This window comes from Mustela lutreola, chromosome 3, assembly GCF_030435805.1.
Source record: "Mustela lutreola isolate mMusLut2 chromosome 3, mMusLut2.pri, whole genome shotgun sequence".
Taxonomy (NCBI): Eukaryota; Metazoa; Chordata; class Mammalia; order Carnivora; family Mustelidae; genus Mustela; species Mustela lutreola.
In genome coordinates, this window is record NC_081292.1 from 190,620,694 (window position 1) to 190,648,660 (window position 27,967).

Sequence of the window (27,967 nt, forward strand, 5' to 3'; positions counted from 1 at the left end):
CTGGAAGATCAAAGTTGGAGTTCAGAATTGCCAACGGGAAGAACTGAGTGGACAGTAGAGAAGGGAATTTTGGAGAAATGAGACTTGGCACTTGCCTTCTAGGCATTTGTTGATTGAGTAACTAAGCAGCCAAGCAGAAACCAGCTGACAAGCAGAATGGAGATTTTGGCAGTTTCACTGTGATGAGGAAGTAAAATTGGAGTTTCTGACCCATCAAGACTGGGGGCACACCCAAACTCTCACTGGGAACCTTGGAATGCTTCAACTGGGAGGTGTGTGTTGGGAGGGTGGGAGGTGGCTGTTGGGGGGTGGATAGCAATACATCTAGTCAAGTCAATTTCGTCCTTATAGGACTGCGGTGATCTTTACTGTCTGCCAAAGTATAGGGTGAATCCTCTCTGGAGGGAGATAGCATCATTGGGAACCTCTATAATCCCTAGTCAAGTCAACTTTGTCCTTATAGGACTGTGGTGATCTTTACTGTCTGCCAAAGAATAGGGTGAATCCTCTCTGGAGGGAGATAGCATCATTGGGAACCTCTATAATCCCATGTTTTGTTTTGTTAATTAATAGTCTTTGTTTTATTTTTTATTTATTTTTTTTTTAAAGATTTTATTTATTTATTTGACAGAGAGAGATGACAAGCAGGCAGAGAGGCAGGCAGAGAGAGAGGAGGAAGCAGGCTCCCCGCTGAGCAGAGAGCCCGATGCGGGGCTCGATCCCAGGACCCTGAGATCATGACCTGAGCCGAAGGCAGCGGCTTAACCCACTGAGCCACCCAGGCGCCCCAATAGTCTTTGTTTTAGAGCAGTTTTAGGTTTATAGCAAAATTGAGCAGACTGTACAGAGAGCTCCCAAACACCCCTTGTCTCCACACATGCACAGCAGCCTTCATTATCAACATCTTCCATCAGAGTGGTACGTTTATTATAATCCATGAATCTACATAGACATGTCACTATCATGCAAAGGGCTTAGTTTACATTAGAGTTAGCTCTTGGTGCTGTACATTCTATGAGTCTTGACAAATGTATAATGGCATGTATCCATCATTGTGCTTCTACAATTTTTCACCCACCATACCTGGTAGTCAATGAAAACACTAGGCATATTAAGGAACAAACTAAGAGAATATAATAGATTCATATATTGGAGTTAGCAGTTATGGATTTTTAAATATGTATGATCAAAATGAAAATTAAAGAATATTGTAACTGAATGGTAGTGAACATAGGATGTATCAAATGCATGATACAACTAAATTTCCTAAGGAACATCTATAGTTTTATATATAATATAAATCTTGATGTAGTATCTAAATCAAGAAATTAGGGAAAGAATATATGTTAAACTCAAAGAAAGTAGAAGGAATTAATAAAGGTAATAGGAGAAATTAACAAAACAGAAATCAAATATTCCCTGAATGACAAACCAAAGGCTGATTTTCTGGTTAATAAAACTGAGGTACTTCTGGCAAGACTGATTTAAAAAAAGAAAGAAAAGCTATAACTCATGAATACTGGGAATAATAAAGGTGTAGATCTTACAGAATTTAAAAGGATTTTAAGAGAACATTATAAACACCTTTTTGCTAAAAAATATAAATATTTGGATTAAATTAACAAATTCCTAGAGGAAAAAAATAGATTGCTCGAACTGCTCCCAGAAGAAATAGAAAATCTGAATGGTCTGAATCATATTACATACGTTGAATTTATAATAAAAATCATCCTACAAAGAAACATTTAGATCAAGATTTCTACTTAAAGAAACAACATTGGCTTACACAAATACTTCAAGGAAAACTAAAAAGCATTATTGAAGGAAATCTAAAAGGTGGGACATAAATTAATAGAGGGACAGACCACTTTATACATTAGAAGATTCAATATAATAAAGATCTCAATTCCTCAATATTAAATGATGCTTATATTCAATATAAGGCTGATTTAAAAGCTTTTTAATAGAAATTGGTAGGTGAGGGCATCTGGGTGACTCAGTTAAGCATTTAACTGGATGTTGGCTCAGATCATTATCTCAGGGTCATGAGATCGAGCCCTACACTTGGCTCCTTGCTAAGTATGGAGCCTGCTTAAGATTCTCTTTCTCTCTCTCCCTCTGCTCTCCACCTCCTGCTCACTTGTGTTCTCTCTCTCTAAAAAAAAAAAGAAAAGAAAAGAAAAAAAAAGAAAAGAAAGAAAGAAAGAAAGAAAATTACCAGGTGACTTTAAATGGAAGTGAATACGGCCAAGAATAGACCAAGCCACCTTGAGGAAGAACAAAGTTGGAGAATTTACCCTTATATGAACCAAAAAAATCACAACACAACACAGTTTATAACATAAGATATCAATTATATGCATTTCAAAAACAGACAAAACTAATCTATGATGTTAGAAGTTAGGATGGTGGTTACTGTTAGAAGAAGGTAGTGACTATTAGAGGGCATGTGTAGGGCTTCTAAGGTATGATAATGTTCTTGAACTGCTGGTGGTTACACAGACCATCACTTTGTGAGAAATTTTTGAGCTGTATACATAGGTTTTCTATGCTTTTCAAGATGTAGGTTGAACTTCACTAAAGAGTTTACTTTAAAAACAGCCTCAGAGACTCTCAAAATTAGGTTCTGGGGGTCAGCCAGTTGTGAAGACACAGCACTGTAAACTCTGAGGAGGGTCATCTACCAGCCAGCCCTTACCTGACCCTAACAGGAAGTCAGGTGAAAATGAGAGGAGATGGTAAAGAACATACCTAAGATGGGTAACAGTGCAGGCTGTACTCTGCTAGGTGTGAATCTGATGTTATGCTTCCTTAACTTTCTCATTCTTTCCTCATCCCCAGCCCAAACCTTCAACTCTAATCCATGCCCAAAGTTTCCCTGAAATCCCCTCCTGCCTATGACCTCTGAAGAACCCTTTGAGGTGTAGCCTTTGTTGTCTTAAGATCTCCACGTTCTGGTTTACAATCAGATCTATACAGACACAAGGCTGACGCCATGACCTTGCTCTTAGCATTTGTGGTAATCTGTAGAAAATTGATGGTGATGCTTCTTCTGTGGTACCTAGGCTGTCTTGGTCACCAATCTGACCTGATCCCTCAGGGTTTTCCCTGATTTACATTGACCTACAAGCCATCCATAACAAAGAGACTTTGGTTTTAGTTAAGCTTAAACTGGGGGGAGGAGTCAAGATGGCAGAGAAGTAGCGGCTGAGACTACTTCAGCTAGCAGGAGATCAGCTAGATAGCTTATCTAAAAATTGCAAACACCTGCAAATCCATCGGCAGAACGAAGAGAAGAAGAACAGCAATTCTGGAAACAGAAAAACAACCACTTTCTGAAAGGTAGGACTGGCAGAGAAGTGAATCCAAAGCGACGGGAAGATAGACCCTGGGGGGAGGGGCTGGCTCCTGGCAAGCGGCGGAGCGGAGCACAAAATCAGGACTTTTAAAAGTCTGTTCTGCTGAGGGACATTGCTCCAGAGGCTAAACCAGGGCGAAGCCCACGCGGGGTCAGCATGGCCTCAGGTCCCGCAGGGTCACAGAAGGATCGGGGGTGTCTGAGTGTCACAGAGCTTGTGGGTATTGGAACGGGAAAACCGGCTACAGAGACAGAGCTGACGGTAAGCTCACAGCTCGGTGTTACCTTGAACCAGCCACAGGCTCCGTGAGCTCGGAGCGCGGCTGGAGGTCAGGCAGACGGGAGTAACTGGGCGCTGTTCTCTGAGTGTGCACTGAGGAGTGGGGCCCCGGCTCTCGGCTCCTCCGGGCTGGAGACCGGGAGGCCGCCATTTGTATTCCCGTCCTCCAGAACTCTAGGGAAAGCGCTCAGGGAACAAAAGCTCCTGAAAGCAAACCGGAGTGGATTACTCACCCCGGCCCTGGTAAGGGCGGTGCAATTCCGCCTGGGGCAAAGACACTTGAGAATCACTACAACAGGCCCCTCCCCCAGAAGATCAACAAGAAATCCAGCCAAGACCAAGTTCACCTACCAAGGAGTGCGGCTTCAATACCAAGGAGAGCAGCAGAATTCCAGAGGAGGAGAAAGCAAAGCACAGACCTCATGGCTTTCTGCCTGTGATTTTTTTTAGTCTTGCAGTTAATTTAATTTTTTTCTTTTTCAATTTTTTTTTTTTCGCCTTCTGGTAAAATTTTTTTTTAACTTTTACCCTTTTCTTTTTTAACGTTTTTTAACTAGTTTATCTAATATATATATATATTTTCTTTTTATATTTTTCTTTATTCATTTTCTTTTTTTAAATTCTTTTCTTTTCCTTTTTTTTGTTTTCTTTTTTTTTTTTTCTTTCTTCCTTTTTGAACCTCTTTTTATCCCCTTTCTCCCCCCTCACGATTTGGGATCTCTTCTGATTTGGTTAAAGCATATTTTCCTGGGGTTGTTGCCACCCTTTTAGTATTTTACCTGCTCCTTCATATACTCTTATCTGGACAAAATGACAAGACGTAAAAATTCACCACAAAAAAAAGAACAAGAGGCAGTACCAAAGTCTAGGGACCTAATCAATACAGACATTGGTAATATGTCAGATCTAGAGTTCAGAATGACAATTCTCAAGGTTCTAGCCGGGCTCGAAAAAGGCATGGAAGATATTAGAGAAACCCTCTTGGGAGATATAAAAGCCCTTTCTGGAGAAATAAAAGAACTAAAATCTAATTCTCTAACCAAGTTGAAATCAAAAAAGCTATTAATGAGGTGCAATCAAAAATGGAGGCTCTCACTGCTAGGATAAATGAGGCAGAAGAAAGAATTAGTGATATAGAAGACCAAATGACAGAGAATAAAGAAGCTGAGCAAAAGAGGGACAAACAGCTACTGGACCACGAGGGGAGAATTTGAGAGATAAGTGACAGCATAAGACGAAACAACATTAGAATAATTGGGATTCCAGAAGAAGAAGAAAGAGAGAGGGAAGCAGAAGGTATACTGGAGAGAATTATTGGGGAGAATTTCCCCAATATGGCAAAGGGAACGAGCATCAAAATTCAGGAGGTTCAGAGAATGCCCCTCAAAATCAATAAGAATAGGCCCACACCCCGTCACCTAATAGTAAAATATACAAGTCTCAGTGACAAAGAGAAAATCCTGAAAGCAGCCCGGGAAAAGAAGTCTGTAACATACAATGGTAAAAATATTAGATTGGCAGCTGACTTATCCACAGAGACCTGGCAGGCCAGAAAGAGCTGGCATGATATTTTCAGAGCACTAAACGAGAAAAACATGCAGCCAAGAATACTATATCCGGCTAGGCTATCATTGAAAATAGAAGGAGAGATTAAAAGCTTCCAGGACAAACAACAACTGAAAGAATTTGCAAACACCAAACCAGCTCTACAGGAAATATTGAAAGGGGTCCTCTAAGCAAAGAGAGAGCCTACAAGTGGTAGATCAGAAAGGAACAGAGACCATATACAGTAACAGTCACCTTACAGGTAATACAATGGCACTAAATTCATATCTCTCAATAGTTACCCTGAATGTTAATGGGCTCAATGCCCCTGTCAAAAGACACAGGGTATCAGAATGGATAAAATAAAAACAAAACCCATCTATATGTTGCCTACAAGAAACTCATTTTAAGCCCGAAGACACCTCCAGATTTAAAGTGAGGGGGTGGAAAAGAATTTACCATGCTAATGGACATCAGAAGAAAGCAGAGTGGCAATCCTTATATCAGATCAATTATATTTTAAGCCAAAGACTATAATAAGAGATGAGGAAGGACACTATATCATACTCAAAGGGTCTGTCCAACAAGAAGATCTAACAATTTTAAATATCTATGCCCCCAATGTGGGGGCAGCCAACTATATAAACCAATTAATAACAAAATCAAAGAAACACATCAACAATAATACAATAATAGTAGGGGACTTTAACACTCCCCTCACTGAAATGGACAGATCATCCAAGCAAAAGATCAGCAAGGAAATAAAGGCCTTAAGCGACACACTGGACCAGATGGACATCACAGATTTATTCAGAACATTTCATCCCAAAGCAACAGAATACACATTCTTCTAGGAATTTATAAATTCCAGGAAGAAATAGAAAGCCTGAACAGACCCATAACCAGTAAGGAGATTGAAACAGTCATTAAAAATCTCCAAACAAACAAAAGCCCAGGGCCAGACGGCTTCCCGGGGGAATTCTACCAAACATTTAAAGAAGAACTAATTCCTATTCTCCTGAAACTGTTCCAAAAAATAGAAATGGAAGGAAAACTTCCAAACTCATTTTATGAGGCCAGCATCACCTTGATCCCAAAACCAGACAAGGATCCCATCAAAAAAGAGAGCTATAGACCAATATCCTTGATGAACACAGATGTGAAAATACTCAACAAAATACTAGCCAATAGGATTCAACAGTACATTAAAAGGATTATTCACCACGACCAAGTGGGATTTATTCCAGGGCTGCAAGGTTGGTTCAACATCCGCAAATCAGTCAATGTGATACAACACATCAATAAAAGAAAGAACAAGAACCATATGATACTCTCAATAGATGCTGAAAAAGCATTTGACAAAGTACAGCATCCCTTCCTGATCAAAACTCTTCAAAGTGTAGGGATAGAGGGCACATACCTCAATATCATCAAAGCCATCTAGTTAATCTTAAACTGAATATAATCCAACAGAATACCAATCCTGTGAGAATTCAGAGGTTCAGCTGAAGTAGAGGCCTATGGCTTGGCTTTTCTTTCTCTCTTTCTTTCTCTTTCTTTCTTTCTTTCTTTCATCTTTCTTTCTTTCTTTTTTAAGATTATTTATTTATTTATTTGACATAGAGAGAGAGAGAGAGAGAGATATCATAAGTAGGCAGAGAGGCAGGCAGAGAGGGAGGGGGAGGCAGGCTCCCACTGAGTAGAGAGCGCGATGTGGGATTTGATCCCAGGACCCTAATATCATGACCTGAGCCAAAGGCAGAGGCCCAGCCACTGAGCCACCCAGGCGCCCTGCCTACAGTTTTTCTTAGGGGCTAAATTGGATCGATGGTTTTTTATACTCTTTTGTCCTCACTTCAGTGATTTTCTCAGTGCCAAAAGAAATTGATCTCAGGTCTTTCTGAAATTCCTACTTACATGAAGCCATGACATGCTCCTGTGGTAATTTTCTTCTGTGCCAGCAGTACTCATTCCCTCTGGCTCGATGCTGGGCTCACTTGCACTCCAAGGACTCCCTTCTTCAAAAGAAAAATGCCAAGAAAGTTTATATTGTTTGGTCTCCCTGGAGCGTATGTTGGTATGGTAGAGTTGCCCATGCTTTTGAATCCTAGGGCAGACTACCATGGCCCAGTGTGTTAACAGGGCATAGCACTGACTTTAGTGGAGGAATGTTAATAGGAGCTGTTCCCTTCACCACCAGATGAACAGGCAATTGCAAAGACATTTATGATCTCTGTTATGGTGGCTTCCATTTTGAGACATGGGAGCCAAGAAGAAACAGAGTCAAGTCCTTGAATTGCTGAGATGAGCAAGTTATCGATTACGTGTGCCCAAATCCACTTCAGACTGCCCAGACCTTGCAGGTGTAGTTAAGTAGGGACACCAAGCAACTTGCAGTGGCCATAACCATACTGCTGTCTCTTCTGCTTTTGTGACTAAGCCTAGTGTCATGCTCTCAACAACCCCCTAAGTTCGCCATCAGAGGTAGATTTAAAAAAAAAAAAAAAAAAAAAAAAAGGATGCTTTCTCAGAAAAAGAAAAAAAACAACTAAGGGAATTTATAAGCAACTGTGGTCAATTGTGGACAATCCTTGACAATCCTTTTGTCTAAACTCTTCTCTGTGGAAAAGTCTGGAGACATCTTTCTCAGGAATTCACTACATTATCTATACCATACAAGAAAGTTTTGCCCTCAAATCTAAAAGCTTTCCTGGTCATGTCTGTAACAAAATCATGCCTCTGGGCTGCCTATTTCGATTCATCTGGTCAAGCTGAACTAACCAATTCAAATAATTAATTGAAATATTTTCCCCCCAAACTAACTGTTGACATTCTTACAACTTCAGACCTGCAACATAAGAAGTCACTTTTTTTTTTTCTATTCTCTCCCCAAATAACCTAAACCTTACCTAATGCATAAATTAGATATTTTCAAAGGTGAGGGTGGATAGGTGTAGAAATACTTCCCATTTTAGACTCTCTTTAATTAGATATACTTAGCTTCTATTTCAGTAGACTGAAATAATTTATTGATTGATAATTTATCTGCATTTACTGACTGACTTCTGAAACAATTTGCCAAGAAGGGAGACTTTTCTATTTTGCTCCTCACACAGGCACAGAAGGGCAAAGAAAATGTACTTTAACTTCTCCCTGGTAGCTAAAATCTAGGCAGCTGGTGAGTCCTGTCGGCATACTTTCATACTCTTTTTCTTGCTAGTAAGATGACCATCAGACTCATCAGGCTAACACTTAGAGATTCAAGAGTCTCTTTGGATCCTACAGGGATAGCCTTCACCTCCAATGCTTTGATAGTATACAGAGTTCATCCTCAGGTACTTAACATACTTTATCATCAACCCTTAAGTCATCTTTAGAGCATCTTTTCAGGGTAGTCGAGGAAGAAATAGAATTATTCCCACTGAATAGTTGGAGAAAACAAACCCTTGAGACATTAACTGACTTCCCGAAGGTCACTGTCAGGTCTCACCATCCATCTTTCCTCTCTGAGACTTCTGTTCATTTTACTGTGAAAGAGATTTTAGAACACAGAGGACCTTTAGCTAGCTGCCCTCACAGGAATTTCTACATTTTGCTCTCCAGGCCCTCATCACAAGAATGGATGCACAAACATCTGGATTTCAAAAAACTATCTTGCTGTTTCAGTGTTTTCTTTCTCTAATGTAAACTCTCTCTCCTCACTCCTCAAACTGTGGCCCTTGAAACAGCAGCTTTAGCTTCACCAGAAAATTTCTCAGAGGCTCCCACCCCAGACCTTGCCCAATTAGAATGTGCATCTTGACAAAATTGCAGATGACCTGTGCGTGAGTGTGTGTTAAGGTTTAAGCTCTAACATCTAGCATCCTTTAAACCCTGCTCTAAAGGATGGTATGGTTTGCAGACTGAATGTGTGGTCTAGCCTGTGTCTCTGCTCTTCAGCTCCTGATGTGTAAGAAAATGGGCTTTAGCCCTTTCGAGACTCGGGCCCTGTCTTCCTACCCCCCACGTCCCTGTGCACCCCACTCCTCTGTGTTACCTAGGTCAGTGACAGTGTCCCTGCTCTGGGACAGCTGCAGCTCCTCAGCCTCGGACTCTGAGTCCTGCCGTGGTAACTTGCTGCTCTTTAAGCTGCCGACCCGGCGAATGCTGGACAAGGAACCCCCCTTCTTCACCTGGAAACTGCGGGTTCCTTTAATCTGGAGCAGGCGGGAACCTCCTATCCTGATCTTCCTGCTGGGAACTGTATCGAAAGAATAAAATAGGGCTTTTTCCCCCTTAGGTTTCCCCAGCCAGTGTTAGATCCAAGCTCTCCCCAACTTGTCCCTGAACAGCCTCCTCTCTGCTGGCCGGGATGAGCAGCATGTCTGGACAAGGAGCCTCTCCCCAGCCCCTCACCGGGCAGCTTTGTTAGGCAGGCAGTATGCTGGGTCCACCAGGAAGGGCTGGTACAGCTTCTTTCTTGGACACATAGCTCATCAGTGCTGGGAACAACCTGCTCTCTTTCCGGCCCAGGGTTCACAAGCATGAGTGTGCCCTTGTAGCAGCATGATCTCGGACTGTTAGTACATTCATATGACATCATTCCTTGATTCAACAGAACCACAAACCATTTGTTTTTGTCTTTCTTTTGAAATGGGACTTGCAGAATTATGGGAATTATGCAAACCCCTTCCTGTAAACCCCTTCATTTTGGAATACCTCATTAAGGAAATAAAAACAAGAGGCGCTTCTCTCTCCAACAGTCAGCAGTGGGTTCCGCTCAGCTCCTCAGCAATGGCACTAAAGGATCTGTTTTCACTGGTGTGCTTTGGGTGAACATGAGTGTGAAACAGTTCCATTTTCAGTGCACCTAGTGATGTCAGAGCATCCTTCTGTCAGGCAAAAGGCTGGGTGGGATGTGAGTCCAAATGTTGCAACACCCTGAGCCAACCTTACAGTCTATATGTACCATGAAGAACATGCATTATTCATCTTTAGTGTTCTGGAAAAAACAGTCATCAGTGAGGAAAATAAAAGGGTAAAAGAAACATGTTTAAACTTGAAACCTACTTTTTTTTTTCTTTTTTTCCAAAAGCATCTTTATTTCCCATAGTCATTTACACTCCTACACCCTCTTCCTTTGGAGACTTGGTATCGTCACACATTGATTTGGTAGGCCAGGATATAAAAAATTTTCAGAGCTTAGTCATTAAAAAGAAGGGGCCATTATTTTTTTTATAAGATACTCTTCTTACCAGAACAAGACTTCTTGTGAATTATTTAAGGAGTGGATATTAATATTTTTAAAAGTTCCAATCAGGAAGATTGCATTTTAGTCTGGGTTTCTCACTCATAGGAGAGTATTTGAGAGAGGTGGTGCAGTGCTACAAGATGATAATTAAATGTATACTTTCAATGCCATATAAAGGAGCCCAGAAGGATTCCTGTTGAGTAATGTGCAATGCTTAATCTCAGATTTACTCTTGTGATTGGGAAAGCTTAAAATCATCACCACGGAGCTGGTGAAGGCCTTGGGGAGCTCCCTGAACACATCTGGACAGAATTTTACATCTGGATAGAAATTCTTGCAGCCCGGCCAGATAAATTCCACAAAGACTATAGACTATCATGCTCCATTTTACTTATAGCACAAAATTCAGCTGCTGCATTTTTCAATATTATTTTTAGGCTTAGATGAGGCTTTAATGACCTACCTGATATACATCTGAAATAGGAGATTATCATTTTTTTAAGGACTACTAATGCAATCTCATGTCTAGATAGATTGGGAAATAGAAAAAAAGTTTGAGAGATTTCTTTTTTTTTCTTTTTTCCTTTTTTTTTAAACAGATACTCTCTTGGTGAGTGCTATGAAGTGTGTAAACCTGGCGATTCACAGACCTATACACCTGGGGATAAAAATACATTATATGTTTATAAAAAATTTTAAAAAATTTAAAAGAAAAGAACAGATACTCTCTTTTACTCTTTGCCTGATTTCATGATACCTTTAACCATAAAAATTTGGGAAAGTAACCCCAAATTAATGTGACTTGAATGACATTTGATTTTGAGAACCTATTCTATTACCAAAGATAATTGGACATATCTTGCCGGGCTAAAATCAGTGTTCAGAATTATGACATTGATTATTTACAAAAGACACAGCAGTTAGAAATCAGATTTGATTTTGCACCTAAAAACCTGAAAACCAGCATTAAGTGTCAGCTTTTACCTCCATGACAACATGAAATACAAAAAGTGAATACAGTATGAACATGAAACGAATACATCTAAATTGGATAAAACATCTTTTTCCCTTTTCTCTCACCTCACATTGTCTCCATTAGCAAGTCCTGCTAGCTCGACGCTTCAAAATTTTCTAAGATTTTGAAAGCCCCATTACTTATTCCCTAGACTTGTGTAACTGCCTCAGAGCACTTGCTTACTCCTACTCCCACAGCTTGACTCACCTTTTCAATACATAAATCATAAATACGCGTATTACCTCACCTTTCTAGTCAAAACCCATCAACAACACTCAGACATACACAGAATTAAATTTCTAACCGTAGCTACAGATCCTATCTATTTGCTCTTTGCCTACCTATCTGACCCCATTTCCTGCTGGTCTTCCACATCATTCTGCTGCCAGTGTGTTGGCCTTTTTGCCCTTCTTGGAATGCTCCATGCTCATTCCTGCATCAGAGTCCAGTTCTCACTGTTGTGTCTGCTTGGAAGACTCCTCCCTCGGCACTCGGCATGCCTGGTCCCTTCACTTCATCTAGGTCTCTGCTCACTGCCACTTTTGGGGTCCTTCTCTGACTACATCCCTCCCATTCCAGGTCACTATCAACTCTCTGACATTCGTTTGTTCTGCTTCTTATCATTTGTCTTTATTTGAAAGCCCAGTCTTTAATGTTACTCACTATCATGAACTATTAGCTAATAAAAGCTAAAATATATGTGGGAAATGTTTCTTCCTGTTCATCGATGGACTTTGGGAACCTGACCTGGCATATAGCAGGTGCTTGACAGATGATCATTGAATAATCGACACATCTTGGTGTCTGTATTTTGGAATACCTGTCTTAGTTTGTTTTTGGAATGTGGGTAAAATGATGTGGCAGACCTTGCTTGGGGATTTTAGGCAGACATTTTTAGTTTAAGGATTATTTCACATTTGTTTTCCCTGGCAGAATCTGAATTGTCCTCAGGTTGTTTATTTCAAGAATAACATTTTTAGCTTTTATAAAAACAGATGGTATAAAATTTTAAATGAAATTTTAATAATCTCATTTAGGAGAGTCACCCTGGCTTTAACAGCTGGTATCAACTTATCAAAGGATTAAGGAATATTGAGGAATCTTCAAGAAGATTTTGGCCAACCAATAAAGGACATTTTATGAATATGTTCTCATTTTATTTATAGTTTCACCTTTCTGTTAATTTATTAACCAACTTTCATATATTAACATAGCTGTTCTATGAGGAGAAAATATACTAAGCATTTGTGTTTTTGAACATCAAAGGAAATTTACATAAGTAATAGTCATGAAATTAAAGTGTTCCTAAAAATTGATTTGATGTTTTATTTTTTTAAACGGTGTAGGATTTACTCTGCTTCAAGTTTAACCATCTCTGTATTAGGAATTTTAATTTCAGCTACTTTAAGCAATAATTAGCATAATAACTTTGAATTGGCAAAAAAATCCCCTTGGGATATGTTTAAAAATGTGATTTTTTCATATATAGTTAATGTTATCTGAAAAAGTAATAGTTGTAAAAATATTGACTTGACAATTCTTTATGCTCAGAAATTGTTAAGACTTGGCTAATAAGCTCTTGTTTCACTATGAATTCAATACAATAGAATGATTATTTGCATTTTAAAAATATTATGACAACAATCTGACCTTAAAATATTAAAAAATTTTTCCAGTGTACATCCATTCCTTAGAAGATCTTAAAGATTTTATATTTTCTCTATCTAGGGCTATTCCTTCCTGGAATCATTCATTCTTTCAGTTATCCAACATTAATTGAGTCCTTTTCTATAGGATACCAGAAAATACATAAATGCATTAAATTGTCTTTGACTATTAACAAGTGTACTTAAGTTCTTATAATCAAAATTTATTAGAAAAACATTGAAGGGCAGTGGGATTTAAGAACTAGTCATATCAGATAGAGAAGTTTACACTTTAAGGAGTCCTTGAAAGCAACTTAAAACTTGGTAATCTTTAACTTATATTTCGAATTTTCCACATGGGTTCTAGTCTACAGGCTCATGATATAAACAAATAGAGACAGAGCCGACAATTCTTTATTTTATACCAATTTTTAGGAGGTACTGTGTACCAGGTACTATGTTTATACTTGGCTTACATTATCTCAATGAAAGCTTCCAATATCACAATACTGTAGATGTCATTAACCTAATTTAAAAGAGGAGAAAACTGTGGCTTAGAAGGTAAGTAACTTGGACAAGGTCATACAACTGGTTGTTATAGCTTACCATTGTAAGATGTAGTTTTTTCACATTTATAACACATTGGAAATTGAGATTTGTCTTAAAATTGATGCCATCTTAGGGTTACTAGTGCCAGAGAGCAGTTGTGACACATTTGTTATTGTTTCTGTCCATGTGAACATCTAAAGCATCAGCAACAAAATGTATAGAATGATGCCAGTGTCTTAGCTCCAAGGAGCCAAGTGGAAATTGGGTGAGGGAGTGTACGAGGTGGTAAGTCAGATGTGTTTGGCAATGTTCTCAAAGCAGTGAGTGAGTATGAGGGTAGGCTAGCTTCATACAAGTATTTCCATCTTTATTTTACAGATTCATTTAAGAAATGACGTAGTACAGACAGTCTAACAGCACAAAGGGCGTTATTCTAGAGGAAAACATGGACACTGACAATGCTGAGTTGAAAAGTGATTAATAAATTCGAACCTGGAATTGAAGATCATTTAGAAAAACTTTCACCAGTTTATTCTATTTATATGTTCCCTTCTTTTGGCTGCACAAAAATGATATGTATGGGTAATTAAAATCTGCATCTAATTAAGTCTGAAAGTCCTCTTACAGTAAGAATGAAACACAGACTAAATGATTAAAAGGTATTGCATATGGGCTGAGTGGGAAGAATTTTTTCTTTCTTATTGGCATGTGAAATAATGGTTCATCTGACAAGTAACCAATGGCGTCAGTGGGATATGGAGAGTTGGTGAGCTGGAATTAGATCCAGAAACTTTTCAGACTGTCGTGTCCAGCTCATAACTAACAAGGTTTCCTACCTCATTAAGCGGAAACAGTACTGTATGTAGCCAACAGTTTTGGACTTCTTTAGGTATATAAATCTATAGTGTGGATCCCAAGCCAAATATCCTATCAGAGACACTGAAACATGAAAAGAATTCTTGCTTTTCCATACCTTTCTTCTCCTCGGCCCCTGCATCTGATTTGAGGGTGTGGCTACTACTGTGGAGGGAATCTTTGGAGTCTTCATTTTCATCCAGGACCCCAGCAAAGCTGATCTTCCTCTCATATCTGTGCCGGTCCAACTCAGGATCCAAACGAAGTCTACAGCTCTCCAAGTCCTGCAATGTTAGTGAGGAAGGTGTACATGAACGTGGGCATCTCTTTAACACTGCATAGGTCTTGTGGAAAACCTCCTTCCATTTTGAATTGCACCCAGCTGAATTTGCACAGAGCTGAACTCCTCTTTCTATAATGCCAATTTCACATTGTGGCCATGAAAGATGCTTCTTGAATTTAAAAAAAAAAAAAAATCTTCCCTAACTCATTGATTTTCCCTTTTCCTCATGTTTTATCTTTGAAAAGCATGCACCTTGTTTAAAATCTAGAATTAGCTTCCTCAGGGTGCCTGGGTGGCTCGGTGGGTTAAACCTCTGCCTTTGGCTCAGGTCATGTTCTTAGGGTCCTGGGATTGAGCCCCGAATTGGACTCTCTGCTCAGCGGGGAGCCTGCTTCTCCCTCCCTCTCTGCCTGCCTCTCTGCCTACTTGGGATCTCTCTCTCTGTCAAAAAAATAAATTAAATTAAATAAAAATAATGTTTAGAATTAGCTTCCTCACCTTTTAACACTTCGTTCACAGTTTAAACTGCATTTTTGGCATTTATCTGTTTATTAAATGATCATACACTGAGTCTTACTGAGAGACAGAACAGAAGCTTAAAAATCAGACTTGGAGGCAGAATAATGTCCCTCCAGCCCCCAAGAGGTCCATGCCCTCACCCTAGGAATGGGTAAATATGTTACTTTCACATTGCAATAGGGACTGTGTGCAAGTGGATTTAGCTTAAGGATCTTGAGATGGGAATTCTGCTGGATTAGTCAAGTTGGCCCAGCCTAATCATACGGATTCTTAAAGCAGAAAGCTTTTCCAAACTGTGATCAAAGGAAGATATAACTATGGAAGAAGAATGAGAGAGATATCAAATTACTGGCTTTGAAGATGGAAAAAGGGACCATGAGCCAAGGAATGTGGGTTGCCCAAGAAGATGGAAAAAAAGGCAAGGAAACTGACCCTTCTCTAGTGTCCCAGAAAGGAGTACAGCTTTCTTGATACCTTGACTCTAGCTCACTGAAACTCTTGTCAGACTTCTGATTTCTAGAACTGTAAGGTAGCATGTTTTTGCTGTTTTAAGCAGCTAAACTTCTGCATAAATAGAAAATGAGTAAAGAAGTGATATTGGAGTCTTGTGAGTATTTAAAGGTAGCTCAGCAAACAAGTAGAAATGGGCAGCTCAGACTTAAGAAGTTTCATATGCGTATGGTGACTAACATAGCACAATTAAAAAAAAACAAGTTTCATATGTGAAGTCCAGAGGCTCAAAATATGACCAGGCATTGGAGGAAGTGCTTCCTCCCTTCTAGAAGTACAAGAGGAGTCTCATGACTATCTGCTTATGAACAATGTGAACCCATACCCTAATGTAAGCCTTGGAGAAGGGACATGTTTGGTTGGAGTTTGGTCAATGAGGCCCCAAATTGAAAACTGACCTAATTCTGTGAATGCAGATTTATTCAATCAGAAGATCATATCTGTAAATCTGTAAAAAAAATTTTAGAGGGCCTGATAAAGGAAAAATATATAAAATGCTGATATTATTTCTATAGAGCATTTTTCCTAAATATGATCAAAGTCCTCAGATTCATATAGATATGGAAAACAAAACCATTTTTTAAAAGTTCATTTTGTACCAAGATAGAAATTTTATGTTTTTAATTGTTATTAATAAATGAAACTTTAAAAAAAAAGATTTATTTATTGGACAGAGAGAGAGAGAGAAAGAACACAAGCAGGAGGGTTAGATGGAGAGGGAGTAAGAATCCCAAGCAGACTCTGTGCTAAGTGCAGACCCTGATGTAGGGCTCAATCTCACAACCCTAAGATCATGACTTAAACCCAAACCAGGAATCCGACACTTAACCAATGGTACCACCCAGGTGCCCCTAACAAATGAAACTTTATAGACTTTACACAGTGTTTCTTCTTTTCCTTTTAATTAAGAAGAGACATTATACTTTGGTACCAGAAAATTAGATCACATCTTGAAAATAAAAGAACTACATGGAATGCATTTACCATTGTCAAAAAATATTCTAGGAATACAATTGTTCCCCTGAAATTAATTCCTTTTAGAAAAAAGTAGAAAACCTAAAATACTTTGTATTTTGTTAACCAAACTTAATTATATAAATTTCTTACTTGGGATAAAAAATAATGTAACAACTATGATTCTCAAAAGTCACTATCTCTTCTAATGTCTTCTTTTATCCATTAGCCAAAATCCCATCTCTCTTTCAAAGCTATATTCAAATGTGCCTTCTTATAGAAAGATTCTTCAGTTTTTTCCAGCAGCTTCTTTGGTCAACCATGGCCCTTCTGCCTCCTTCTCAGGGCCACTCTTATATTTCACACCAGGAGGTAATTTTTTAGGTGTTGGTTCTCCTGTTTCAATATATTTATCTCTGTATTACCCCCTCTTCTCTTAACTATGATACCACTTTTTTTTTTTTAAGGATCTTATTTATTTATTTGAGAGAGAGACAGTGAGAGAGAACATGAGCGAGGAGAAGGTCAGAGGGAGAAGCAAACTTCCCGTGGAGCTGGGAGCCCAATGTGGGACTTGATCCCGGGACTCCGGGATCATGACCTGAGCCGAAGGCAGTCGTCCAACCCACTGAGCCACCCGGCATCCCACCACCTTTTGTTCATAGTCTTCCTCCCAATAAATATGCATCAGTTAGTCTTGGTATATGTAAATCGTGTGCTTCTAATTTTTTAACTTTAGGAATATTTGGAATGCAGCAATATATTTTTTTATAAGCTGATTTGTTTAAGTCCATCAGCATATTTGGTATAGTCACAGCACAGTCTTTCACCCAAGGATCCAATATGTTGCTTTCTCTAATGAATGAATGTAGATGACAGACTTCCTCAAGGTTTATTATTGTAGACTCATCTATCCATTGGATCGGAATTATTTGTTTTAATTCAAGTTGTTTAGCCACTGGTTATTGATTTTACTAATTCAATTGGTAAACATTTGAATAGACCAGCAATTTTATGAACAAAATTATCTCTGTTATTTCTTTATTGTTCTCAAGTTTGGAAGTTAATATTTTAAAAAAGATTTGATTATTATGTTATTTTAGATTATAAATCCTGTAAAATGCTTTTTCCTTTAAAAAATATATTATTTATTAGTATGGTTTATGAAAACATTGAATAAATATATTACCAGAAGTTGTTAAAAAAAAAAAGCACATTATTTAAGTGACATCTAGGGGTCTGGGAAAAAAATTTTGTGTTGGTAAAATTATTTTTTTATCAACTTTTAAAATCTTTCAATATCATTTTGCCTTTTCTTTTACCTCTATCCCCCAACCAATCCAGTGAGTGGCCTCCAGAGATTTCCTGACCCTATCCAAGAAACAACTATGGTTAAACTAATTAACTTTTGTTTAAATTATTGTACTTTTGGTTCTTTTGCTTTCTTTTCTACATTTTGGTTGTAACTAGGACATTTTTCAAACAGAAATTTCACCGTTTTCGAAAGGGTGTTACGGCCATTTCTGCCAGAAAGACTTTTTCTCTTGATAGAAAGTTTACATCCCTGATTTTCTTCCATCCTCAAACCACACATTCTAGAATATCTATAGCTTCTACTGTGATTATTTTGTTACCTTATACTTTTATTATTTTGAACATTAGGATATTTATTATTTTTACTGTTATTAAAAATGTAACTGAACTAAAAAAATTGTTTTCAAGATCTGTAACTACCCTTGCAGGAAGCATTTTGTTAAAACTTTATAATAGTTCATTTTGATGGTATTTATGCTTAAATTGTTAGACTCACTGTTTAGTACAATTTCTTAAAGAACAACTGCTGAATTTACAGGTTCTGTGTTGGTAAAACAGTTTCATTAAACTCACTGTTTATAGTAGGTTTGAATATAACTCGAGGTGTGTGTGTATGGGTTGTTTTTTTTTTTTCTCCATCAACTAAAGTTAGATTAAACATGAGAAAAAGCTTCCTATTTACTTTATAAAGGTCACATCACAATATAATGTGTACCTACCCTGGACAATAAAAATCCCAATGTAATGAATGAAGGATCTCTAAGGCCTTGTTAAAGGTGATGCAGCCGTGAACACTTCCCTCGCCTTGACTGAATGACTGAAGGCTCTGTTTTAGCCTAATTTCTTGCCATTTTCCACTAGTCTGCTATTGGCTCTACAGTACTTTTTAAAAGTTTTGATAGATTTTTAAATGAAATTTACTGTAATAATAAGGGACATTAAACTCTAGCTTTATAGAATTGAAACAGAGAACAAAAATAACTGAATCAAACTTTAAGACTCTTATTTTTTTAAATCCCAATGGATCAGAATGGTGATCAAATAAAAATTTGAAATATGAAAAGGAGATAGGTGCTTTTATGAAGGTTTCAGTATAATTAGAATGTACAAAATAGCACTAATAGAGATATTATTATAGATCAGATATTTCATTCCACTTGATTTTAAACACGTGTTGGCCTTGCACTGATTTTATAGAGTAGTTTCAATATAATAGTAAAGGAAACATTCAGAAAATTAAAAGCCCAGGTTAATAGGAAAATGGAATAAGAACAATAGGAGAAACTTCCCTTTCTCACAGCAAATAATGTAGTTTCACAGTCCAAATTCCTGTATGTTTCTCCTGAAAACATACATTTTACCCACAAGCGTTTCCAACTTGAAAATACCCATTTTATGTTTTAGAGTATGAGGGAACAAGTCTTCCAAATATTGGAAAACCAGAGGTAGAGGCAGTGCTCGGGGATAATAGCACCGATTCTTTTGTTTCTCCCCAGGGATTGGGGAATGGCTTTGTTCATGCCTAGTGTGGTTAAAAAAGCAGGAGAGCTGGTGAACTATAACACTGGTGAAAATAGAAGTGCATAGATTGTGTAACACTTTTTCTGGTAGAGTAGTCTAAGTTTTGTGTAAGGGGAAAATAAAAAAGAATTTGTCTGGTTTCTCAGCTCTGGCTGGATGTTGTCTGTAGTGCAAGAACCACTGGAAAGTTGGTGCCTCTTAGAGAACTAAGGGCCAAGGAAAAGCAACTCTGAGGTGTGCCCATCCCACACACTCTGTGAAGATGCCTGGCCTCTACAGAGTGTTGGCGTACTCTGCTAAACAAATCAGGCCTTGATGGGTGCAGAAGTATGGGTGTGTACATGCGTGCGTGTGTGTACGTAGTCTTCTGCCTATTTGTACCTGTACGAAGTATGGCAGGAATAAAAATATATGTTCAGAGATGTTTACATGTTAAATACTTAAGTCTTTCTGCCCATAACTTAAATGAGAAAATTTACTGGAAGCACATTTCTATATGGATTTATGAGCTGTTAAATTTTTATGACAAAAAAATCCTGTCAGTAATTTCTAAAAAATGCTCGCCGTAAAACTCCGCATAGTTTGCAGAGTAAAGGAACCTAAAGGCATATGAGAGAAGATTCACAAGGAAGTAAGCATTGCTAAGAGAGTCACTCAAAATAGAGACCAAAGGATATTGAGGAAGTAGGGCCTAGGCACGTCTCCTGTCTCACATCACAGAACACCATGAAGCTCTTACTTTTGTAAATTGCCACTTATCGACTGCAACTCCACTGCCTTCTGGAACACATCCTTCTACTTTGGATTAAAATAGAGATCATGTAACACCTGTTAGCTAAATAGCCAATCCTGTATTAGTTAGTTTAAACTGTGCCAGCACCAATCATAATCCTTTTCAAACAAGTTATGTAATCTTATGGTTTTCACCTTTAGAATCCTACTCACAATTCCAATTTGGAGCACACTCTTCATTTCCATGGACTCTGTGTCTCCCAGATGGCTAGCTCTAAGATCTCTTCTTGGTGCAAATGGTCTTAGACATTCCTAGCATGACTGACAGTGATCAGTCTAATATTTTACTCAGTGGTGCTATCTTCAGTAATTTTAAGGTCAAATTCAGAGTTATTATTTTCTTTGGGAGGGTTGTTTTTGTTTGTTGGTTTTTGTAAGAGGAAAAAAAGAGATTTTTATATATGAAGATCCCTTGGTTGAATTTTTTAAGTTATATGATACATGTGGCCATTTGGCATTTGAGGGAACTGTGGATACTCAAACCCTAGCCACTTATCTGGCCTCTCTGAGTAGCCAGATTGTTAATACCCATACTTTACTTACCACAAGTGGCTCAGTGCGTGGTCTGGGCAGGCAAGAAAAGGTTTCGCGCAGGAAGGTAGTGATCTCCAGGAGAAGCTGGCACGCTGCCATCTTCAAGGCAAAGGGACAGCCACATTTAGAGGGGTTCACAGTACCTATGGAATGAAAGAGTTCCTTCATAAATAAACACACCAATAAAAAAAATACAGAGAGGCACAGTTTGATGGACAAAGCTACACATGTCCAAAATGAAATTGTATATGAGAATGTTGCCTATTCACGTTCAATTGACCTCTTTCATTTACTGCAATCTGTGCATTACCTATACCTCCCTCTTCCTCCATTTTGTAATTCAATTTAGTGAGTTCCCTGGTATTGAAATATCAATCAGTAAGAAAGAAATTATTTTCCTAAGGCTCCTAGAGGAACAAAACACAGCCCACCAAGCTAGAAAGCCTCTTAACAGAAACAGAAATGGAAAGCAGTCTTGCAAGATTTTCACATTGCTAATTTAATCAGATGTAGACTATGTACAGGGTGGTGAACTAGCTTTGGCACTACAAAAATCTCACCAGTTCATTTTATGAGAGATATTTTTGTTGAGGACAGTGATGCCCAGATGTGTTTCTGCAGCATAGATAAGGCATACTTGATCACCTCTATCATACACTTTATACAAGCTAGCCTATCATATTAAAGGATGCACACTACACTAGAAGTATGCAAATACTCTGCTTTGCTCTGAAGAATACCAGCCTTTGAGTGAGTAGAATATTGCCTCCATCATAGACGCAGATTTTGCTCTAAAGGCAGATAATGGCCAAGGTGAACCAGAGACTTTTAAAATTCTTAGGATTAGTTCTCAGATACAGGTCATCACTAAGCCTGCAGAAATAACACTGATTGCTTATCAGCAATCAGAAAAGAAGACCAAAGCAATATTGAGTTCTGCCTCTCTTAAGAGAAAGAATATACTTATCTATTTTGAATCAAGATATCAAGCAATCACAATATCATTACATATCAACATTCCAAAACATATTTCTAAAATATTTCCTGTGTATTAGGTTTTCTTAATTGAAGAGGATATCTATATCTATATCTATATCTATATCTATATCATCTATATCTATCTCATGGCTTATACTGAGAATGGGTGGAAATTGTGTTCTTTCTGAAGATACTTGATTATCATTTCCTCATGAAAACCATTATTTTTTTTCTCCAGGGATAAATCATGGATAGGGACTTCCTCTTACTAAGGACCAAAGAGACTAGCTCCTCTAGAATTTCTAGACTGATACTTACTTGAGCCATAATTATTTTTTTAAGTGCAAGATGAGCTATGAAATGACAGGAAAGTGGAACTAAGCCAGATATTCCAATCTTATATTCAATGGAGACTGCATAACTCTAGAAATTATCTGGATGTCCAATAGTTTTTAAACAACAATCTAACAATAAATATTCAGCATAAGCTTCTGGATTTGTCCCGAGGTTATCATCCACTCTTCTGGTCATTCCTATAAACAATGGACTTGGTCTTAGTCCAGACATTTTCATCACTATCATCTGAAATATTGTTAACATGAACAAGGATGAGTCCTACATGCTCTCATCAAATAGCTTAAGTACCAGGTATAATATGTTGGTAAAGGATACTTATGTAGTTTCATGGAAATTAAAGTTCATTTTGGCCCATGAGAATGTATCCATCTAACACTGCTTCAGCTGCTCTCCATTCTGAAAGACCCCTAGGACATCCAGGGCAGTTTGGGGATGGCTTCAGTAGGCCTTTATTCGGTTCTGCATTTGCTGGATAGTCCTCAAGTGGTCCTAAGGACCAGACTCAATTCCATTCTCCATTCTACAATTCAGAGGCATTCCAGGATACTCTAGACTTATGAACTTGATGGAGTCTTTGGGGGTGAACATTCACTTGTAGCTGGAAGACTGATGTCAGAATGTGGTGTTTTGTCAACAGCTAAGTCAAGAAAATTGGCTCTGATATGATAAAGGCTGAGAAAGGGCAAAAAGATGAAGAAAAAAAAAAACTCCAAAAAAAAAGAAATCCTTGGTATAAAAGTGGAAAAGAAGGCAAAAAGTTTTCTTTTATTATTATTTAATTATGCACACTGCTACACCCTAGGCATCCTTTTACATTTCTTGGCTGGAAAGATGAAGTAGGCTTGGCATCTCTTAACTAAGAACAGTTTTTAACATAATCAGGGAGTTTGAATTTCAAATCACTACAGAAAGACAAGAGAAAGAGGCCTCACTCTTTTCCTCAGATAATATTACTAATTCCAATACCATGGAGTAACTGAATGGTTCATAAAAGGCAGCGGTACACATACACAACAAGATTGTATGGTGTAGAACACATGTATGAACAAAATGGTGTTGAAGAGGAATGCACAGGAATCTCTTTGTCTCTACTCTTCTATGGTGGGACAAGCTTCTAATTTTAACAAATTAGTACAGCAGATACTGTCTAATCACCCGAATTATTTACTATTTTAAATTCATGTTAAATACAGTAATTATTCTAAGCAATCCACTATTTTAATCATCTGAGAAGCAGTTCACGTTCAAGTCTACTTGGTATAATTTTTTTTTTAATTTCCAAGAGTAATAAAAAAGTGTAAAACCTGATTAATCCTCTGCTGGGTCAGTAATTTACTGTTATATTTTCTCAGAGAGGCCTAAAACTAATTTTTATATTATAGTATGAGTCACAGACTATAAGGCAATGGAGCTCCGTATCACCTGCAACTCCTTGTCTCTGTGTATTGTCTTCTCATTCTGGTCCTCATCCTCTCTTTATGGGGCTTTATGCACATGCATTACATCCATGCACAGGGAATAGGGGAAAAGGTGTAGTGGGGAGACATGGGAAGGTGGTAAGAATGTGAAAGAGGAAAGAGGAATATTAAGTGCTCCTAAAGCAGAGATTCTTACAAGCAGGGGTTCTTGTAGTAAAGGGAGTCGCCTTACTGTCATCTAAAAAGTCTTCCTCCTCATCCTCCTTTCTCAGTCTCCTCTTGGTCTCCTCATCATAAATGAGACCCAGCAGGTTGGCGGGGCTCTCACTTTCCCCATGGCACAGCTCATTCAGCCGGACACCAATCGCCTGCCATGGGAAGAAAAAAAAAAATAGCACCAAGTATGTCAGACTGCAAACTAGGCTCATACATTACAGAGGTAATAAGCAACTGTAATGGGGAATGTATAAACTACTAGGACACATGAAACCAAGAAACTGATACTTAAACATACAGCAAAAGCCTCCTCTATGCGCCATGGTGGTATTGCCACCATGTTTCCCTATGTGGAAACGCAGAGGTGGATGGCATTGATGTCATCTTCATCTCCAAGGTCATTTAAAGACTTGTAGGAACCTGAACAATACCTTTGTGTTCTCATACAAATTTTTTGGGGAAACTATTTCCACTTACTTGAAGGTCATTTGTTTTATAGGTCTCCTATAAGGGAATATGCAGATGTTTTTAATAGAGGATTTTGTTATAGTTAAAAACAAAAACAAGAACTCACAGTTCCTCAGAGTGTTTCTGATTATGCTGTTTTATGAGAATCTCACTGCCATGCTAATGAGTCAGAAGTTGACATGAATTCTAGTACAGCAGTTTACATCTGCCATTAGATACACATTTAATGGTTTTTTTTTAAATAGACTTTGTTCCCTCACTCTATGATACTTTATGTAGTAGGAAGAAACACTAACTATTCCTTTGGTAAAGTATCCAACATCAACATAGAACCAATACTTGCTATCTGTTCTTCTGAATCATCGTGCACTACTGTCTGATTTACTGAAAGGAATTTTCCAGAAAGAGACAAAATATACCACCTCTTTATGATTCTTTTATTTTCCAATTATATACTGTGTGCAAGACAGGAAGAGACATGTGCTTAGAAAGGAGAGTCAAAAGCTAAAATGAAAACTGAACTTGGGGTTTGAGAGCTTGGTTACTCTGTGCATTAGTAAGAACAAAGTTCCAGCTAATTTCCTTCTTCATTCCTGTATTACTTCTTTCAAATATTTAGAGAAGTTTCTAGAACTGGGCATGCATGAAAATAGACTTTCTATTATAAACTGACAAAGATATGTCTTCAAATGAAAATACAATTTGTTTGAATGTCTTGGCTATCTGGAAGCAAAAAGTTCTCCTTAAACTCTGAAATTAAGTGGTAAGTAATAAAAACTCTATCAAAGAGAAAGAAAGCAGTGTAAAAAAGATATCATGACTTCCTAAAAATTCAACCACTAACCTGAGGAGTTTTAAACAAATGAAACAAAACATAAAAACAAAAACTACTACTTCAACAAAAAACCTTGTCCTAATGCTACTATTTTGGAGATCTTCTCTAAAGAAGGAGATACGCAATTAGGAATCTGGAGTGGAGCCAATAAACTTAATAGTGAGATTCAAAGGGGAAAAAATCTGCATGACTCATTCTAGGATATTGACACTGAGCAATTTAAGTTAAAGCTACAGTTCATAAAGCTTAAAGGGTTGCTCAGAAAATAAACTTGTCTTGGATAATACTAAATGTCTGAATAATAATTTAGAGCTCTATGTCTCTTCCAAGGCTAAAAAAAAAAAAGTCTTGACGATGTTTGTTCCTTTCTTCATTCATCAAATCTTTATTAAGTGAAGTCATGTGTTAGGTATTAAATAAAACAGAGTTGAATAAGTTGTTACAGTATCTTTGCTTCCTGTGCCCTAGTAGATTATAAACCTTCATTTAGAAGTTTCACTGTTTGGCAACTGGGAAGGTTAGAGAAAGTCTTGCTCAAGGTGGCTCAGCAAACTGTGATCTGAGATTCGAATGCAGCGTGTCTGCGTTTTGCTCTTCCCCTCAAGGAGCTTACAGTCTCTTGGGGGAGGCAACAACACATCAAATTAACACATTAAATATCAAGAGAGATGAAAAGCACTCTCAATAGTTCAGAAGATGGACAGGTTAGATTCGGTTCAGGAAATCACAGAGTGTCTCTTTGCAGTAGATTTTGAAGAATTGGCTAAAGGTTATTGGAGCTAATGGCTAACTTTGGCTAATGGTGAAGGGGAGAAGTGAACACTCCAGATGGAGAGTTCCAAAAGATCCATCAAGGAAGTGCACTGACATGTCCAGAGACTGACAAGTGAGCCACTTGGTGCAAGCACAATTTCGTGACAGGAAATCAAGTGCCCGAAGGCTGACAAGGTAGACTGGGACTAGATCTCACAGTTCTTGAAGCTAAACTTCATTTCGTATTCTAAAGCAGGATGAAAGGTAATGTGTGCATGAGGGAGAACACTTACTCATTCAAGAGACTCAGTGTTAACTGCCTAGAAATGCACGAACCATGTAACCTTTCAAAAATTAATGTAATAACTTATTATCATTGAATACTTCTTAGACACAAAGGATTGAGATTAATGGTCTTTTAGATATATTAGCTCATTTGACTTCATCATCCATAAGCTTGGTATGTTTTGAATACTAAGAGAGAGCAGTGATGCCAGACTAAGCAATTTGGGTTTTATCCCAAGGGAAAAGGAGAGCCACTGAAGCATTATAAGTGGGTAAGAAACACCATCTGATTTGCATTTTAGTCTAATCACTGTGAGCGCAGCTTGGAGAATGAATTAGAGGGGCAAATCTGGAAGCCAGGAGATAAGTATGAACGTTCTGCTTTTAGATGGGCTCTGCCATATGGAGATCATTTCACTGACAGTGTGTAGGATGGGTCAGATGAGGGGAGACTGTGGGAAGGAGACCAAATAGGAAAATATCTTAGTCATCCAGATGAGAAGGAATAAAAATATGACCTAATAGGACCTTGGTAACATAGAAGAGGTGGAATCAGTAAGGGAAGGAAGGTTGGAATATGTTCAAAGGCTATCGTCTTTGAGAATGCTGGTACCATTTGTAAGAATAGAAAGTTCAGGAAGGCTTGCAGATGGGGGTGTGTTTATATGGGAAGAAGAGTTTTGCTTTGGTCAGATTGTGTTTCAGGGTATTAAGTGACTACCTCCGGAGTGCAGTTGGCAGTGTTGCCCTGGGATCTGAATGGTGCTATGGATAGAGAAGTCTGTGCCACTGGAATACATGTTACAGTTGAAAACACAGGAATAAATGTAGTCCTGGAGGAGGTTATGCACAAAAAAATTATAACAAATTCTGGGAATGTCTACATTTATGGAGGGGGGCGGCGAGGAGACAGAGGACCAAGGAAAAAGAGGAGATAATGTCTAACTTCATAGATTTACTGGGAAGATAAAATGAATTAAAGTTTATTTTCCTTTAAGATGTTTTGTTCAGCGCCTGGTACATAACAGACACTTAATAAATTGTCTCCCAAACAACATAAACACAGAACTTTTTCACTTCACTCAAGTACCCCAACATTTAGATAAGAGAATCAAAAGCTCACGTCTCCCCATTGGTAGAAGAGCTTGGCAGCATTCCACTGCAGCTTCTGGTTCCGTTTGTTGCCCACGATGGGAGAGCGGCCCCTGGAAAGGCCTTTCTTGGTGATATTCACATGATGCCCTTTCATCCACTCTGGCCAGTTGCCACGGTTACAGCGGTGAACAAACCGGGCACATTCCAGGAACAGAGCTGCTCTGGCTACCACAGGAGCTTCCTGAGGATGGTTATTAAGGAAAGAATGATGTGGGATTAATGAAAAATAGGCTGACCTTCATGGAATTACTATGTACTCTTAGTTTCTCTTATTCTCCATATCTTGATTTAGGTTAGCAATATTTCCCAGGATAGTATTATCATGGTTAATGGTAGTGGGAATTCTGGAAAATGAATCCTTAAAGGCAAATTAGGATATGGAAGAATTAGATATTTTAAGTAGATTTCTGTGTTTAGTTTTCCCCTTTTGAAGAATCTCAAGTAATTTCATGACTCTATCTTTGCATAGTTAAGAGGCAGCTGGGATTTGAATGTGAGAGCAAGATAATTTTCAAAGAATTTTTCAATATGAAACTGTTCTTAAACCTAAAATTTTAACCTGAAGCAAACAAATATTCAATTTCTAGAATTAGTCTT

General features: G+C 38.1%; 1 protein-coding gene across 13 annotated transcripts in view; it reads right to left on the reverse strand.

The window, feature by feature from the left end:
- UNC80 (unc-80 homolog, NALCN channel complex subunit) overlaps positions 1 to 27,967 on the reverse strand; it is a 225,228-nt gene that overhangs the window by 97,183 nt on the left and 100,078 nt on the right. For 7 of the 13 annotated variants that reach the window (XM_059168177.1, XM_059168176.1, XM_059168175.1 and 4 more), the window contains exons 23-28: positions 27,339 to 27,551; positions 23,855 to 24,026; positions 20,915 to 21,048; positions 14,597 to 14,762; positions 9,220 to 9,423; positions 7,101 to 7,201 (exon numbers count right to left, since the gene is read on the reverse strand). In XM_059168177.1, coding sequence (XP_059024160.1) covers positions 7,101 to 7,201; positions 9,220 to 9,423; positions 14,597 to 14,762; positions 20,915 to 21,048; positions 23,855 to 24,026; positions 27,339 to 27,551 — 990 coding nt within the window. The remainder of the gene's footprint in view (positions 1 to 7,100; positions 7,202 to 9,219; positions 9,424 to 14,596; positions 14,763 to 20,914; positions 21,049 to 23,854; positions 24,027 to 27,338; positions 27,552 to 27,967) is intronic. The other 6 variants (XM_059168183.1, XM_059168182.1, XM_059168178.1 and 3 more) reach the window with 3 other exon arrangements.